The following is a 13,117-nucleotide window of genomic DNA, read 5'->3' on the forward strand; positions in this document are numbered from 1 at the left end:
TAATCCGAATATAACATATTTATATGTTTTTGGAATCAGCAAATGATGGAGAATAAGATAAACGTAAATTTGGATCGTTTTATAAATTTTTATTTTTTTTTACAATTTTCAGATTTTTAATGACCAAAGTCATTAATTAATTTTTAAGCCACCAAACTGAAATGCAATACCGAAGTCCGGGCTTCGTCGAAGATTACTTGACCAAAATTTCAACCAATTTGGTTGAAAAATGAGGGCGTGACAGTGCCGCCTCAACTTTCACGAAAAGCCGGATATGACGTCATCGAAGACATTTATCAAAAAAATGAAAAAAACGTTCGGGGATTTCATACCCAGGAACTCTCATGTCAAATTTCATAAAGATCGGTCCAGTAGTTTAGTCTGAATCGCTCTACACACACACACACACACACGCACAGACAGACAGACAGACACACGTACACCACGACCCTCGTTTCGATTCCCCCTCGATGTTAAAATATTTAGTCAAAACTTGACTAAATATAAAAACTGGGGAAAAAACAAGTCTTAAAAAGGAGGGAGTCTTAAAATAGAGGTACATTTACAGAGGTAATGAACAGAAAATCTTATGAAACATGGTCTTATATGAGGGAGGGAGGGGGGGGGTCTTAAAAAGGGGTTCCACTGTAATGAATGTCTTGCATTCAATAGCTGTAAGTACAGTAGATGTATGTTAGGCTTACAAGAGGGCTTATAATCTGAGACTTGCATTGCAAAGACTAGAACTTTGAACCTTCATGACATGTAGTCAAATCACTAGACCATTCTTACAATGCCTGCTGACCTAGCTGTCATCAATGTTTACACTAATCAAATGTCTTGAGGGGTCACCTGATTCTTTTTGAGAAAGACCACAGGCACATTCTTCTGGGGCAACTTAAGACAATCAGTCATGGATGGGGTGCCTGGGTCACACTACCTGAGGGGATGCTAGGGGTAAAAATTTGTAGTCAAGTTGAAGTTGTGTCCTAATGAGTTGGATTAAGTTTCCTGTGGGCAGTCAGCAGATTTTCATATCAAAGAGACACTGCCTCAGCCTGAACAAACTCCTGCAGGCAGTACACCTAAGACTGAAATGGAGAACAGGTGCAGCTGCTTCATCCTGTGTTACTCAACCCCACAACCCAATTGATCCTCCGGGTCAAGTGACTGATCTGATCTAAAAACAGACCATGCATCTGAAAGAATTTGCGTTCCTGAAAAGTGTTGTCCTCAAAATATCAGACTCTCTGGAAGGGAAAGCTATGAAGACATTTAATTTACCACGGCACGATGCTACGGAGGACTCAGAAACTCACCTTTCTTCTGCACAAGCTGCTCATGTATCTGACTGGCAAGTTTGGAGACATGGCTGTCCGTAGCAGGAGGGTGTCTGCTCCACAGGTAGTTGGCTAATTTGTCTGCCTTTCTTGACAGCTCTTTCATTGGGTATTCTATAAGAACCGAGAGAAAACACATTAACGAACTTACAGATTAAACAACACATACACCCATTGTTTAGTCAATACCAAACTGAATGAAAAAATATATCAATATCTTGAGTCTGAAAAGAAAGAAAAAAAAAGAAAGGAAGAAAGAAAGAGCTGAAGAAGAAAAGTGACAAGGAATAAACTTTTCAAAAGAAACCTTAATTCCAGCCCAGTTGAATTCATATAACATTTTTACATGATCAACCCCCCCTGCCCTTTTAAATTGCTTATGCATGCAAACAGTCATACTTACTTTCAAGTATGATACCAGCGGACTCAATCAGCCTTTGTGGGAGAGAGATGCTGGGCAGCACATGCCGTCCTGGGTGATGTTTGTGTTTTTCTGAGTTACTCGCCAGAGCTTCAGAAAACTTTTCATCCAATTCGACACGTGTCTTCTTGTTACTAGGCGGTGCATTTAATGTTTCTGAATCAGTTGCTGTCGCATAGCTGCTGAGCTTGACCTGCAAAAAGGAAATAAAGTTGTTTTAGTCTGCCAACACTAAAACGTCGTCTGCTACGCAGGTCAGAGCAGTGACCTTGCATGCACAATAAATTCTACATCACATGTGATCAAAACAAGTTCAAATTTCAGGGGGGGGAAGCGCATAAGACAGAAATTATCTTAAATATCGCTGTCTCACATGTTTGATAACGTGTCTCAAGAACTTGCGTTGAAAACACAACGGCGGCCGAGAAACACACAGTTTCATGGGCGCCGCCATGTTTGATACGGAGCACTAACTGCATCAACTGCTCATTGGTCGAAAATACTCTTATGAGACCCCATTTGAACCAAAATAAAAGTTATGTACAGTGCTCTTAGCCCAACTGAGCTGTGTACATAGTTCAACGACTGATCCCTACCAACCCACAAACTGTTATATCAGGTTCCGCCGTCTTTTTTCCTTATTTTTACGCGCAACAGCACCATTAATTTTGTAATTTCAGTTTCAGCAAAGATCTTTGGGTTTCAGTTGTTCACAGGGGAGACAACTCCAATACCCTCATATACAGTACTTGATAAAGCGTCTGCTGTTGAACAGTGCGTGGCCTGATGGCGTGATATCGGATGATTGCTCGTCGGTTGAATCAAACCTTCCGTTCAAACTTTAGGTTGAGAGAAAACCAGTAATAACAGGAGGGACATCTCTTTGCCATTGCTGGGTACTTACGATGGACGGCAAGTGTTGTACGTGTCGCGCACCTGTAAATATTGCTGTGATCAAATATTGTAAGTTCGAAATCTCTGTCTCTGTCTGTCTGTCTGTCCGCCTCTCTCTCTCTCTCTCTCTCTCTCTCTCTCTCTCTCTCTCTCTCTCTCTCTCTCTCTCTCTCTCTATATATAATAGACAGTAAAATATTGAAAATAGCTGCTCCTGTAATAACAGACACCTTGACATACATTTACAACTTATGCATTACCACTTCTTATTTTCCAACAGCATTTAAGCAAGCTAAGGTAATCCCTCTGTTTAAATCAGGTGATCCTTCTGATCCTTCTAATTACAGGCCTATTTCAATCCTGTCACCACTTTCAAAACCCTTGGAAAAACATATATATAAACATGCCTTAGCACATTTTGATAAAAACAATTTATTCCATCCAAAACAATCTGGTTTTCGCAAAAAGCACTCATGTCATACAGCTCTTATAAATCTAATTGATCAATGGCTAACCAACATAAATTCTAACAAATTTTCTGCAGCACTGTTTGTTGATTTTGCAAAGGCGTTCGATGTTATTGATCATTCTCTTCTCATTAGGAAATTGTCAATATATGGCATGCAATGCACCACCATTAATATTCTTAAATCTTTTCTTTTAAATAGAAAACAAATTACATTTACTAATGCATCATATTCAAATGAAAGTACTTTGAAATATGGGGTCCCACAGGGATCTGTTTTAGGCCCATTATTGTTCTCCATTTATGTCAATGATTTACCACTGTACATACATAATAACTGTGAGTTGTTTGCAGATGACACTACTATTCATTCTAGTCACCATTCCATAAATTATTTATCAAAAACTCTACAAGAAAGCATTGATGCACTCCTGAATTGGTCAGAGTTAAACCATATGTCTCTTAACCATACTAAAACAAAATTTATGCTAATAACCACAAGACAGAAACGACAAAATCTATTATCGAGCATTCCACCTCTTTATATTAAAAATCAAGTATTGGAAGAAGTGTCTCACCACAAAGTCCTTGGTGTAAAGATTGATAATAATTTATCATGGCATGATCACATTGATTACATCTGTAAGATTGCTTCCCAAAAAATATATCAGTTATCAAAAATAAAACATTTCTTGAATCTCCACTCGCGAAAGATTTTTTTTTACAATCACATCTTGTCAAATATTGATTATGCATCCACTGTGTGGGATTGTGCAAGTGCTAATGTTTTGAAACCTTTAGCCAGTCTTCACAGAAGAGCAGTTAAGCTTATTATGCTAAAAAATCACACTCCTTCAGAATCTGATTATACAAATTTGCAAGTATTACCATTTCAAAAAAGGTTAATGTATAATAAAGGTGTTATAATGCATAAAGTGATGTCAGGATATGCACCGGAGACATTACGTGATAATTTTATTTTGAACTATAACAGACTAAAAATCATCACACCGACTCCACGTATTGACCTTTTCAAATCAAGCCTTCTATATTCAGGTGCGGTCCTATGGAACTCACTTCCTATTTTTCTTAAGCATAAAACAAACACAGACAGCTTCAAAAAAAATTATATGTCGCACATAATGCAACTAAACATGTGCTGAATGGTTCAACAATTCATTTAAAATGTATGTGCATGTTAAACTAAATTATAATAATATGCAGATCTAAATTAAGATATGTTAAAAATTGACATATTTATTGTTGGAAATTGTACTTAAAATGCAGCATGACAAATTTATATCTGTATATATATATAATGTATTATAAGTTTGATGTGATAGTTATTTGATTATATTGTTTTCTGTTCTTGTTGACCCTATATTAGGGCGAGGGCTGGATGTAAAAAAGCAATATTCTTGCTTATCTATTACCCTCGATAATAAAGATTTTGTCTTGTCTTGTCTTGTCTTGTCTTACAATGAGTTAATTGTTAATGAGTTATCCCTCAATGGACGAGCGCCGGATGAAAAAAAAAGTAAAAATATGGTTGCATTGCTTATTCTGTCACCCTCGAAAAATAGATTCAATTCAATTCAATTCTCTCTCATACACACATGCAAACACATGCACAAGCACGCACACCAGAACATACCCATATATAAGACAAGAGCACACACACACACTCACACACACACTCGCACAGTTGGCGTCATTTAATTAATGCCAAACACTGAGAATGTACATATAGCTGTCTGTTGTAAACACATGCAGGTGTAATTGTTATCCTTATACAATTTTTATTATAGATTGCACAGATATCACCTGTGATTTAATACTTCTCATCAAAGTTGTATACATATATATATATGTTTCAGGGGGAAAGCGAGATGAAAAACTCATTTTACCTGTAAACTCATCCCTGAGTGCCACACTTGGAATGGATGAGGTAAGAGAGATAAGAGGTGAATGGAAGGGTATGTGTGTATTTTGAGGGTGGGAGTGAGAGAACGAATATCATCTGTCATTAAGTGTCATTAAGAATTTTTTTTCTACCGTCGGTAAGTTTAGCTCTTCTTCTTCCTCTTCTGCGTTCGTGGAATGAAACTCCCACGTACACTCGTGTTATTTGCATGAGTGGAATTTTACGTGTATGACCGTTTTTTACCCCGCCATTTAGGCAGCCATACGCCGTTTTCGGAGGAAGCATGCTGGGTATTTTCGTGTTTCTATAACCCACCGAACTCTGACATGGATTACAGGATCTTTTTCGTGCGCACTTGGTCTTGTGCTTGCGTGTACACACGGGGGTGTTTGGACACCGAGGAGAGTCTGCACACAAAGTTGACTCTGAGAAATAAATCTCTCGCCAAACGTGGGGACGAACTCACGCTGACAGCGGCCAACTGGATATAAATCCAGCGCGCTACCGACTGAGCAACATCCCTGCCCCGAAGTTTAGCTCCATTTTATGACTCCCTCCTTTAAGACCTAATTTTCTCAGATTTTTGTAGGTCTTGAAAGAGGGGTTCCACTGTATTGAAAATGGTTCTCTGCTGTAAGTGCTTATAAAATGTTGTTGATGTTATTGATTTCAGCTCCACGCAAAAACATCAGTTGCAGCGAGCAGCCAATTCAAAGATGACAGAATCTGGTTAAATGGCAAGTAAGTAACCTATCTTCATTTAGGACAGCAATGAAGTAACAGGATGCAGGAGGAAGAAATCAGATTTGGGGTAGTGCTGTGGTGACTACAGGGAACTGTCATTACTGTCAAAGAATCAAGACTGTTGATTGATCTTTAATTCATAGCTCTGCGACAAATCATTTTCACAGAAACGTTTGAGAAAAATGACAAAATCATCTGTCCCTTTATACATTCAGTCAAGTATTGACTGACTGAAAATTGTAATGAGGGCGGAGGGTGAGGTTTGTCTCCCCAGGTATGTTTGTGTGTGTCTGTGCAAAGCCTTTCTCATTTTCTTTGTTTCTTTTTGTTTTTTGTTTGTTTTGTTGTTGTTGTATTTTTTGTGTGCATATGCTTCAGATATATATTTTTTTCATGTGAATGAAAAATGATTGAAATTTTGTGTGTTATTACGAGTGGGTTTCATTCTTGCCAGAGTTGGTGTTCTGTGCTCTGCTTGAAGTGTTTCACATGCTTTTAAGTTTATTAACTTGTCTTAAAATTATTCTTCCTTGTTAACCAGTTATTACACCTTTAACATGTTCTTTCAGGGAAGAGTCTGTCAGTAATCCGAGAATTCAAAATGTTCTCAAAGAAAGTGAGTATATAAGTTTTATGTGAACTCTGCTTTCTTAACCTGATCGTATGAAATTGATGAATAGAACTTGTGAACTACAGATGTATGGCTCAGTAAAAGCAGCAGCAACAAACCAGTAGAAAAGTGTGCTTGGAGAATGTCTGTAAATATGCATTACAAAAATGTGTCACAACCATGGATTATTCAAGGGACAATAGCTAGATTATTTGAATAGGTATTAAGGCCACAAAAAAAAGAAGGTCTGTTTACGGTAACACAGGCCCAAAAAATAGGGTCGATAGGTCGGGATTTTTTTTTTCCCAAAAAACATATTTTTACGTTATTTTTCAAAAAAAACAAAAGATTTTTTTTTTTTTTTTTTTTTCCCCAAATGCCAAAAAAAAGTCTTGGGTCGCGCGAAAAAAATAGGGTCGGTCGGGTTACCGTAAACAGACCTATTTTTTTTTTGGCCTAATCATGATGAACTTTCTAGAATTTTTGGTACACTTATACTTTCTTACTAGTATATATTTTATTGACAAGCTGCTTAAAGCTTTTTGTATCGGTAGACTGTTCTTTTGTTTTTGTTGTTTTTTTGTTTTCAATTTTTTTGCATATTACTTTCTCCATTTCAGTTCGTCGTCGCTATGCACAGAAAGGAGACGGTGACAGTGCAGTGATGAAGGTGCATATTTGCTCCGAAAATAACTTCCCTACTGCTGCTGGCCTGGCATCTTCAGCTGCAGGCTATGCTTGCATGGGTATGTATTTTGTCTGTGTCTGGAGAAGAAGAAAGAATACATGTTGCTCTATTGTTTGTCAAAACAGGCCTGGCAATTAAAATGAATAAGAAGGGTGCACTTCTTCTTTGCTCCGGAAAATTGTTCTTGTCGAGCATACCCATGCTTAACACTAGCGGGGTCATTTGGTGAATAGATCGTGACTTGTTTCATACACATGATACAATGAAAATCGTGTTTGGTCCCATATTCATTCACTCAATCATACAAGCAGCCATACTCTGTTTTCGGAAGATCACGTGGAAGCGAAAATGAAGCAATTCCGGGGGCTCAAGCTCTTCAAGAGTCTTGGATGCCTTCGTTGTATTGCATAATGTGCTCCTCTGTATGGTTTCCTTTTATGTGTATGCCAGTGTGAGCATGTGCATTGCCTCTGCCTCTATCAGAATATGCATTTATCATGCATATATGCCTGTACTGGTGTGTATCTCACTGTTTGTTTCAGTATGCTTAAACGTCAATGTTCGGGTAAGTGTAGAACTTAACCTTTTGGTATTTTTGTAGGTGATTGCTTTAATAGCAATATCTATTTGTCTGAGTGTTCATGAGTGCAATGTTATTATGACCACATATACATAAATAATTGTGTTGATGTCTTGCAGTGTACACTCTAGCCAGGCTCTATGGTGTTGATGGAGAACTATCTGAAGTTGCAAGGTACCTATGTATTTCATGTGAAAATTGTTAAAAGCCAACACTAAATCAGTGCCTGCGTGTGTGCAACAATATATGTGCGTTTGATACTTTTGTTTAAGTTTTTTGTATTGCTTGTTCATGAAATATTCTGTAACTGTTAGTCAAAGGTTCAGCTTTTCTGTAATAATCATTCCTAGCTGAAACTGTGCAGATTTTTGGATATTTTTTTGTATGTTAGTGTGTGCTCAAATGTGAGAGAGAGAGAGAGAGAGAGAGAGAGAGAGAGAGAGAGAGAGAGAGAGAGAGAGAGAGAGAGAGAGAGAGAGAGAGAGAGAGAGAGAGAGAGAGAGAGAGAGAGAGTGTGTGTGTGTGTGTGCTTAATGACCTAACGCATGATTTTGTACTGCTCCTTTTGGTCTTTCAGACAGGGATCAGGCAGTGCCTGTCGCAGTGTCTATGGTGGCTTTGTGCTGTGGGAAAAGGGACAGCGTTCAGACGGTACAGACTCTCTGGCAAAACAGATAGCTCCTGCTGATCACTGGCCTGCTCTGAGAATACTCATCTTGGTGGTATGTACACTCCTGTAATTTGGTGGTATGTTTACTCCATTAAATAGTAACGTATTTGCCAGTTTGAAGATGAGTTGTTCTGAAAGCAAGACTGTCTTTAGACCACATATTACATTTATTGAAAAATGTATTTCATGCAAATCGATCTTCCCATGGGTCTGTCAACTTTTTTTGTGACAGCATGGTTGGCCAAAACAACATGGAAGCCACTGTCGCATATTGCAAACTGTCACCCGTTATACAGGGATGGATAACTAATGGAATGGGATGAGGAAGTGTCCTCACACCGTGTAAAGAATCTTGGTGTGTTGATATGCTTGGTATCTTAATTCTGTAAGCATAGGAGTGATTCACAGTCATTTTATTGACAGGTTAGTGACCAAAAGAAGCAAGTGGGGTCCACAGAAGGAATGCAAACCACAGTGGCAACAAGTGAACTGATGCAGCGAAGGATTGAGGTGGTGCCACAGCACACAGAACAGATGATAAAAGCCATTAAAGACAGAGACTTTGAAACGTTTGCTCGCATCACTATGCAGGTAAATTATTTTCAAATGTTGTGGCTGTAAGATTTGTATCTGTCTGTACATGTATGCAAGTGCATGGGTCGGTTGGCCTAGTGGTAAGGCGTCCGCCCCGTGAGCGGGAGGTCGTGGGTTCAAACCCCGGCCGGGTCATACCTAAGACTTTAAAATTGGCAATCTAGTGGCTGCTCCGCCTGGCGTCTGGCATTATGGGGTTAGTTCTAGGACTGGTTGGTCCGGTGTCAGAATAATGTGACTGGGTGAGACATGAAGCCTGTGCTGCGACTTCTGTCTTGTGTGTGGCGCACGTTATATGTCAAAGCAGCACCGCCCTGATATGGATGGCCCTTCGTGGTCGGCTGGGCGTTAAGCAAACAAACAAACAAAAGTGCATGGGTGTGTGTGCGTGTCTTACTTCAGGTTTATTCGTGTGGTGATTTGGCATAATGTTTGTGTGGTTCTTCTGAGATGTCAAACGTCAATGCTTTCAGCTACTTTTATATAACTTTGGTGTGGTGATTTATTACTAATTAAATGTACTTTTCAGACATATTATTTTAGCTAAGCGAAGCATGTAAAACAAATTAATAAGAAAGAATAATAAACGTTTCCGGTCTTCCATGGCTGAAGAATGTACAATGTACAATGTATGTACCATTGGTACCATGCTTTACTTTTTCTTCTTTTTTTTTCACATAGGAGAGCAACCAGTTCCATGCTGTGTGTTTGGACACCTACCCTCCTGTGTTCTACTTGACCGACACATCCAGGCTGATCATTCAGATGGTGCACGCTTACAATACAATGTGTGAAAAAACAAGGGTAAAAACATTTGTTTGTTTTCAGAAGAGTATACCTGAATGAATTGTGTACCAGTTCTGAATTGTTTTTGTTCAACACTCTAAATGTCAGAAAAAATGGGTTATGGTTTAGTGAAGTGTTCCTTGTCTAAAGGAATTTCATAAGCTTTCAGCGCAGTTCTTTATTTTCAATGTCAGTAGCTCTTTACGCTTAGACACCAATGTGATATGGACAAGAAAGAAAAGGGCATGCACTGCATGGTGCCGAAATGGGAAATACAAATGAAAAGTTCAATAACCTAGTTAGGTTAAAGATATGTATAATTATTACACCCGCCTAATTGGTGATTCTAAGTCAATCATCAGAAGGATCAACGTTCATCGTAATTTTGATTAAAACTACAATAGAAAAGGCTTGATATTTTGTGGTGCAGTCGTAGATTTTTCCCACCCATATTATAATAATAATAATAATAATAAAGTGTATTTATATTGCGCCTATCCCTTACAAAAAACAAAAATATTTGGCTCTAAGCGCATTACAACATGTGAAGGACTTGGTACAATCAAGTCTGACAAGTACAACAGCACAATATACAGTCGGTCTCTTAGGTAAAAGCAGCTTCGACAGTTAAACACTTCTACTAAAAGATCCTCTAACAATTTACAAACATAGTTAAAGAACATCGAGTTAATAGGAATTAAAAAAAAAGGTTCTTATAATAAAACTATCTAGCGAACGACGAAGAAGAAGAAGAATAAAACTATCAATGTCAATGTATAACAAGTCATTCAACGTAAATGGCCAAAGAACAACAATAAAACAATGGTGATAAAACAGTTATACTCAATGGCTAATAATTATGCATATATAGTTCTCCTTGATTGTATTGTACCTTGATGTTTTATAACAGGTAGCGTACACATTTGATGCCGGTCCGAACGCTTGCCTGTACCTGATGGAAGAAGATGTAGCGAGAGTGGTGGGGCTGGTGAATCATTTCTTCCCTCCTGGCTCTGATACCTCAGAAAACTTTGTTCGTGGAAGGCCGGTCACTCTTCTTGAACAGCCCTCACAGGTGTGAAAGGCAGCTTTTGCTGTTGTTGTTTTGGTGTGTATACAGTGGCACCGTTCTATCAGAGACATAGATAGAAGATAAGCGAAGCGCTGTCTTCCCGCTCGCGTTATCTTCGCCTACGGCAGGGGCAAGTAATCCTCCCACTGGCGCCAAGCTGGCAATTGTTGTGTTTTTAAAGAATTATAACGGTTTCATAGAAAATCATAGATAATAAAACATGCAAACTGTTAATCATTTGCACTCAAGAGAAACAGAAAATCACAAGAAGAAGATTATTGCATCATTTGGTGATTAGAAGATGAATCCTTAAGTAAGCAATTTCGCTCATTTCTCCTTAAAAACTTTTTATCCACACGCCAGTGTAAGTGCGAGAACCACTTGAGTGAGACTTAAAAGCATCAAATTTAATTACAGCGCGTCAAAAATTATACAAACAGATTAATGTATACACCAGTAATGCATTTGCCAGTTAAGGGAAAGTAACGTTGCGCACAAAAGAAAATATTAGCTCCGAAACATTGCCTCCACGCACAATGTAAGGCATGGACTTAGAACAATGGCCGCAAGAACCGAGGGAACCGTGTTTTTGACTCACTTCGGGAACCCAATCCTCTCAAATGCGTTCGTGTGCACACTATTGAAGCTACAGAATATGAATCAAGTTTACTTATCACTGATATCTCTCATCTGAAGCTGGATATATCCAAAGAAATATGATAGAAAAGCACTTCAAATCGGTGTCAGAGAGCAAGCGAACAACAACGTAGTACGGGATGATGGCTGACAATCGCGATATAACCTTCGTGGTTGAAAACGACGTTAAACACCAAATAAAGAAAGATTAAAAACCTCAAAACCTACTCCCTTCTACATGGTAAAGTGTGAAATTGCTTTGCTCTTTTGCAGGAGGAACTTGCTCATTTTCAAATACCACGCAGTGAGAGTGCAATCAAATATATGATTCATACAAAGGTAAGTCATACTCTTTGGCTCTCTGTGTGGTGGCTAGCTGAAATTTAACTTGACAATCTGTCATATAGGTTAAGTTTCATCTGCAGTTACAGACATATTTGAGGGTTTATCAGCATTCACACAGCACAGTAGTACTGGGTAGTAGTGTGTTTGTGTGTGTGTGGGTGGGTGTGTAAGTGTGTGGTGTATGCGTCCGTGCATACGTGTGTATGTGTGTGTGTACATATTTCATTCCTACATACCTGTATTTGGATGATAATCATGCTAGTTTTACTCTTTGCTGTGTTTGTCTGATCTTATGTACCACTGTTTTTTTGCCACTTATCCGTTGTACTGACGTGAGACTCCATCATCATCATGTACCACTGGCTGAATGAATGATGTTTGTTTTATTTTAGGTGGGATCTGGCCCAGAGGAGCTAAATGAAGAAGAGAGTTTGCTGACCTCCAGTGGATTGCCCAAAAATCTGCTCTGAAGTCAAGATGCAGTTTTGTTTTGTTGTTTATTTGCTTTAAGAGTGTGGGTTCATGGGACCATTATTGGAACACACACACATTCACACGCACGCACACACATGCGCACATGCCCATGCACACATACACACACGCAAGCACCGACACACAAACACACAATAACTTATGACTGCGTTTTATAAATCAAAACATGTCATTTTTCAAGTCTCAGGTTATTGTTATTGTACCAGAACTGTCGTGTGTATGGAAGCAAAAAAATGTCAGTGTTTATGTTTGGTATGTGTGTATTTTGGTTGGTACTGTCTTACAGGAATGTTCTTTCCTGTTGTTTTTCTGTTGGAAGGAGAACACCGTACACGTATGCAAATGATGATTTGAGCTTTTGTCCTTCCAAGTTGTAAAATTTTTGTATTTATGATTATTACGGTAAATTATTTATGTTAAATCTTAGTTAAGGTAATGATTTTTACATTGTCAGAAAAAAATGGATGAATTTGAAGTAAGTGTTGTGAAAATGTGTTAAAACAAGGACATTCAGTGTTTGTGTTTATAGTTGTTGTTAACTGGAGACAATTGTCAAGTTGTTTACTTTGAGAAAATAAATGTATGTGTGTGTGTGTGTGTGTGTGTGTGTGTGTGTGTGTGTGTGTGTGTGTGTGTATGTGTGTGTGTGTGTGTGTATGTGTGTGTGTGTGTATATGTGTGTGTGTGTGTGTGATGTTTGTGTATCCGTGTGTATGAGAGAGAGAGAGAAAGAGGTTGTGTGAGTACATCAGATGTAAACATCAGATTTTTTTCTCAGTTACTCACAAGTGCAGTCATTTCAGGATCACTTTAAGTATAACTACACACATTTTAGATGCTAACAAGAAAAAAATA

General features: G+C 38.4%; 2 protein-coding genes across 2 annotated transcripts in view; one reads left to right on the forward strand and one right to left on the reverse strand.

The window, feature by feature from the left end:
• Nucleotides 1–2,242, reverse strand: part of LOC138968076 (ribosome assembly protein METTL17, mitochondrial-like) — a gene marked incomplete in the record, with an annotated part of 8,363 nt that extends 6,121 nt beyond the window's left edge. The window contains 3 exon segments of the mRNA XM_070340642.1: nt 1,320–1,454; nt 1,744–1,954; nt 2,135–2,242. Of these exon segments, the coding sequence (XP_070196743.1) occupies nt 1,320–1,454; nt 1,744–1,954; nt 2,135–2,215 (427 nt within the window).
• An 84-nt stretch (nt 2,243–2,326) lies between these two features.
• LOC138968102 (diphosphomevalonate decarboxylase-like) lies at nt 2,327–12,855 on the forward strand. Its single transcript, XM_070340669.1, has 12 exons — nt 2,327–2,724; nt 4,999–5,069; nt 5,719–5,786; nt 6,359–6,405; nt 7,020–7,145; nt 7,787–7,841; nt 8,245–8,389; nt 8,761–8,928; nt 9,613–9,735; nt 10,628–10,792; nt 11,699–11,764; nt 12,163–12,855. The coding sequence occupies exons 1-12, from the start codon at nt 2,667–2,669 to the stop codon at nt 12,238–12,240; spliced, it is 1,170 nt and encodes a 389-aa protein (XP_070196770.1). The 5' UTR covers nt 2,327–2,666; the 3' UTR covers nt 12,241–12,855.
• Nucleotides 12,856–13,117: the final 262 nt, after the last annotated feature.

Source organism: Littorina saxatilis, linkage group LG1 (assembly GCF_037325665.1).
Source record: "Littorina saxatilis isolate snail1 linkage group LG1, US_GU_Lsax_2.0, whole genome shotgun sequence".
In the NCBI taxonomy this organism is placed as follows: Eukaryota; Metazoa; Mollusca; class Gastropoda; order Littorinimorpha; family Littorinidae; genus Littorina; species Littorina saxatilis.

What these genes read in the sequence shown, in the direction of transcription:
- LOC138968102 (XM_070340669.1), top strand. Translation starts at nt 2,667, where the DNA reads ATGGACGGCAAGTGTTGTACGTGTCGCGCACCTGTAAATATTGCTGTG. An exon ending in AGAATCTGGTTAAATGGCAA is followed by an intron (nt 5,787 to 6,358) that starts GTAAGTAACCTA and finishes ATGTTCTTTCAG; the next exon opens with GGAAGAGTCTGTCAGTAATC. An exon ending in TGCAGGCTATGCTTGCATGG is followed by an intron (nt 7,146 to 7,786) that starts GTATGTATTTTG and finishes GATGTCTTGCAG; the next exon opens with TGTACACTCTAGCCAGGCTC.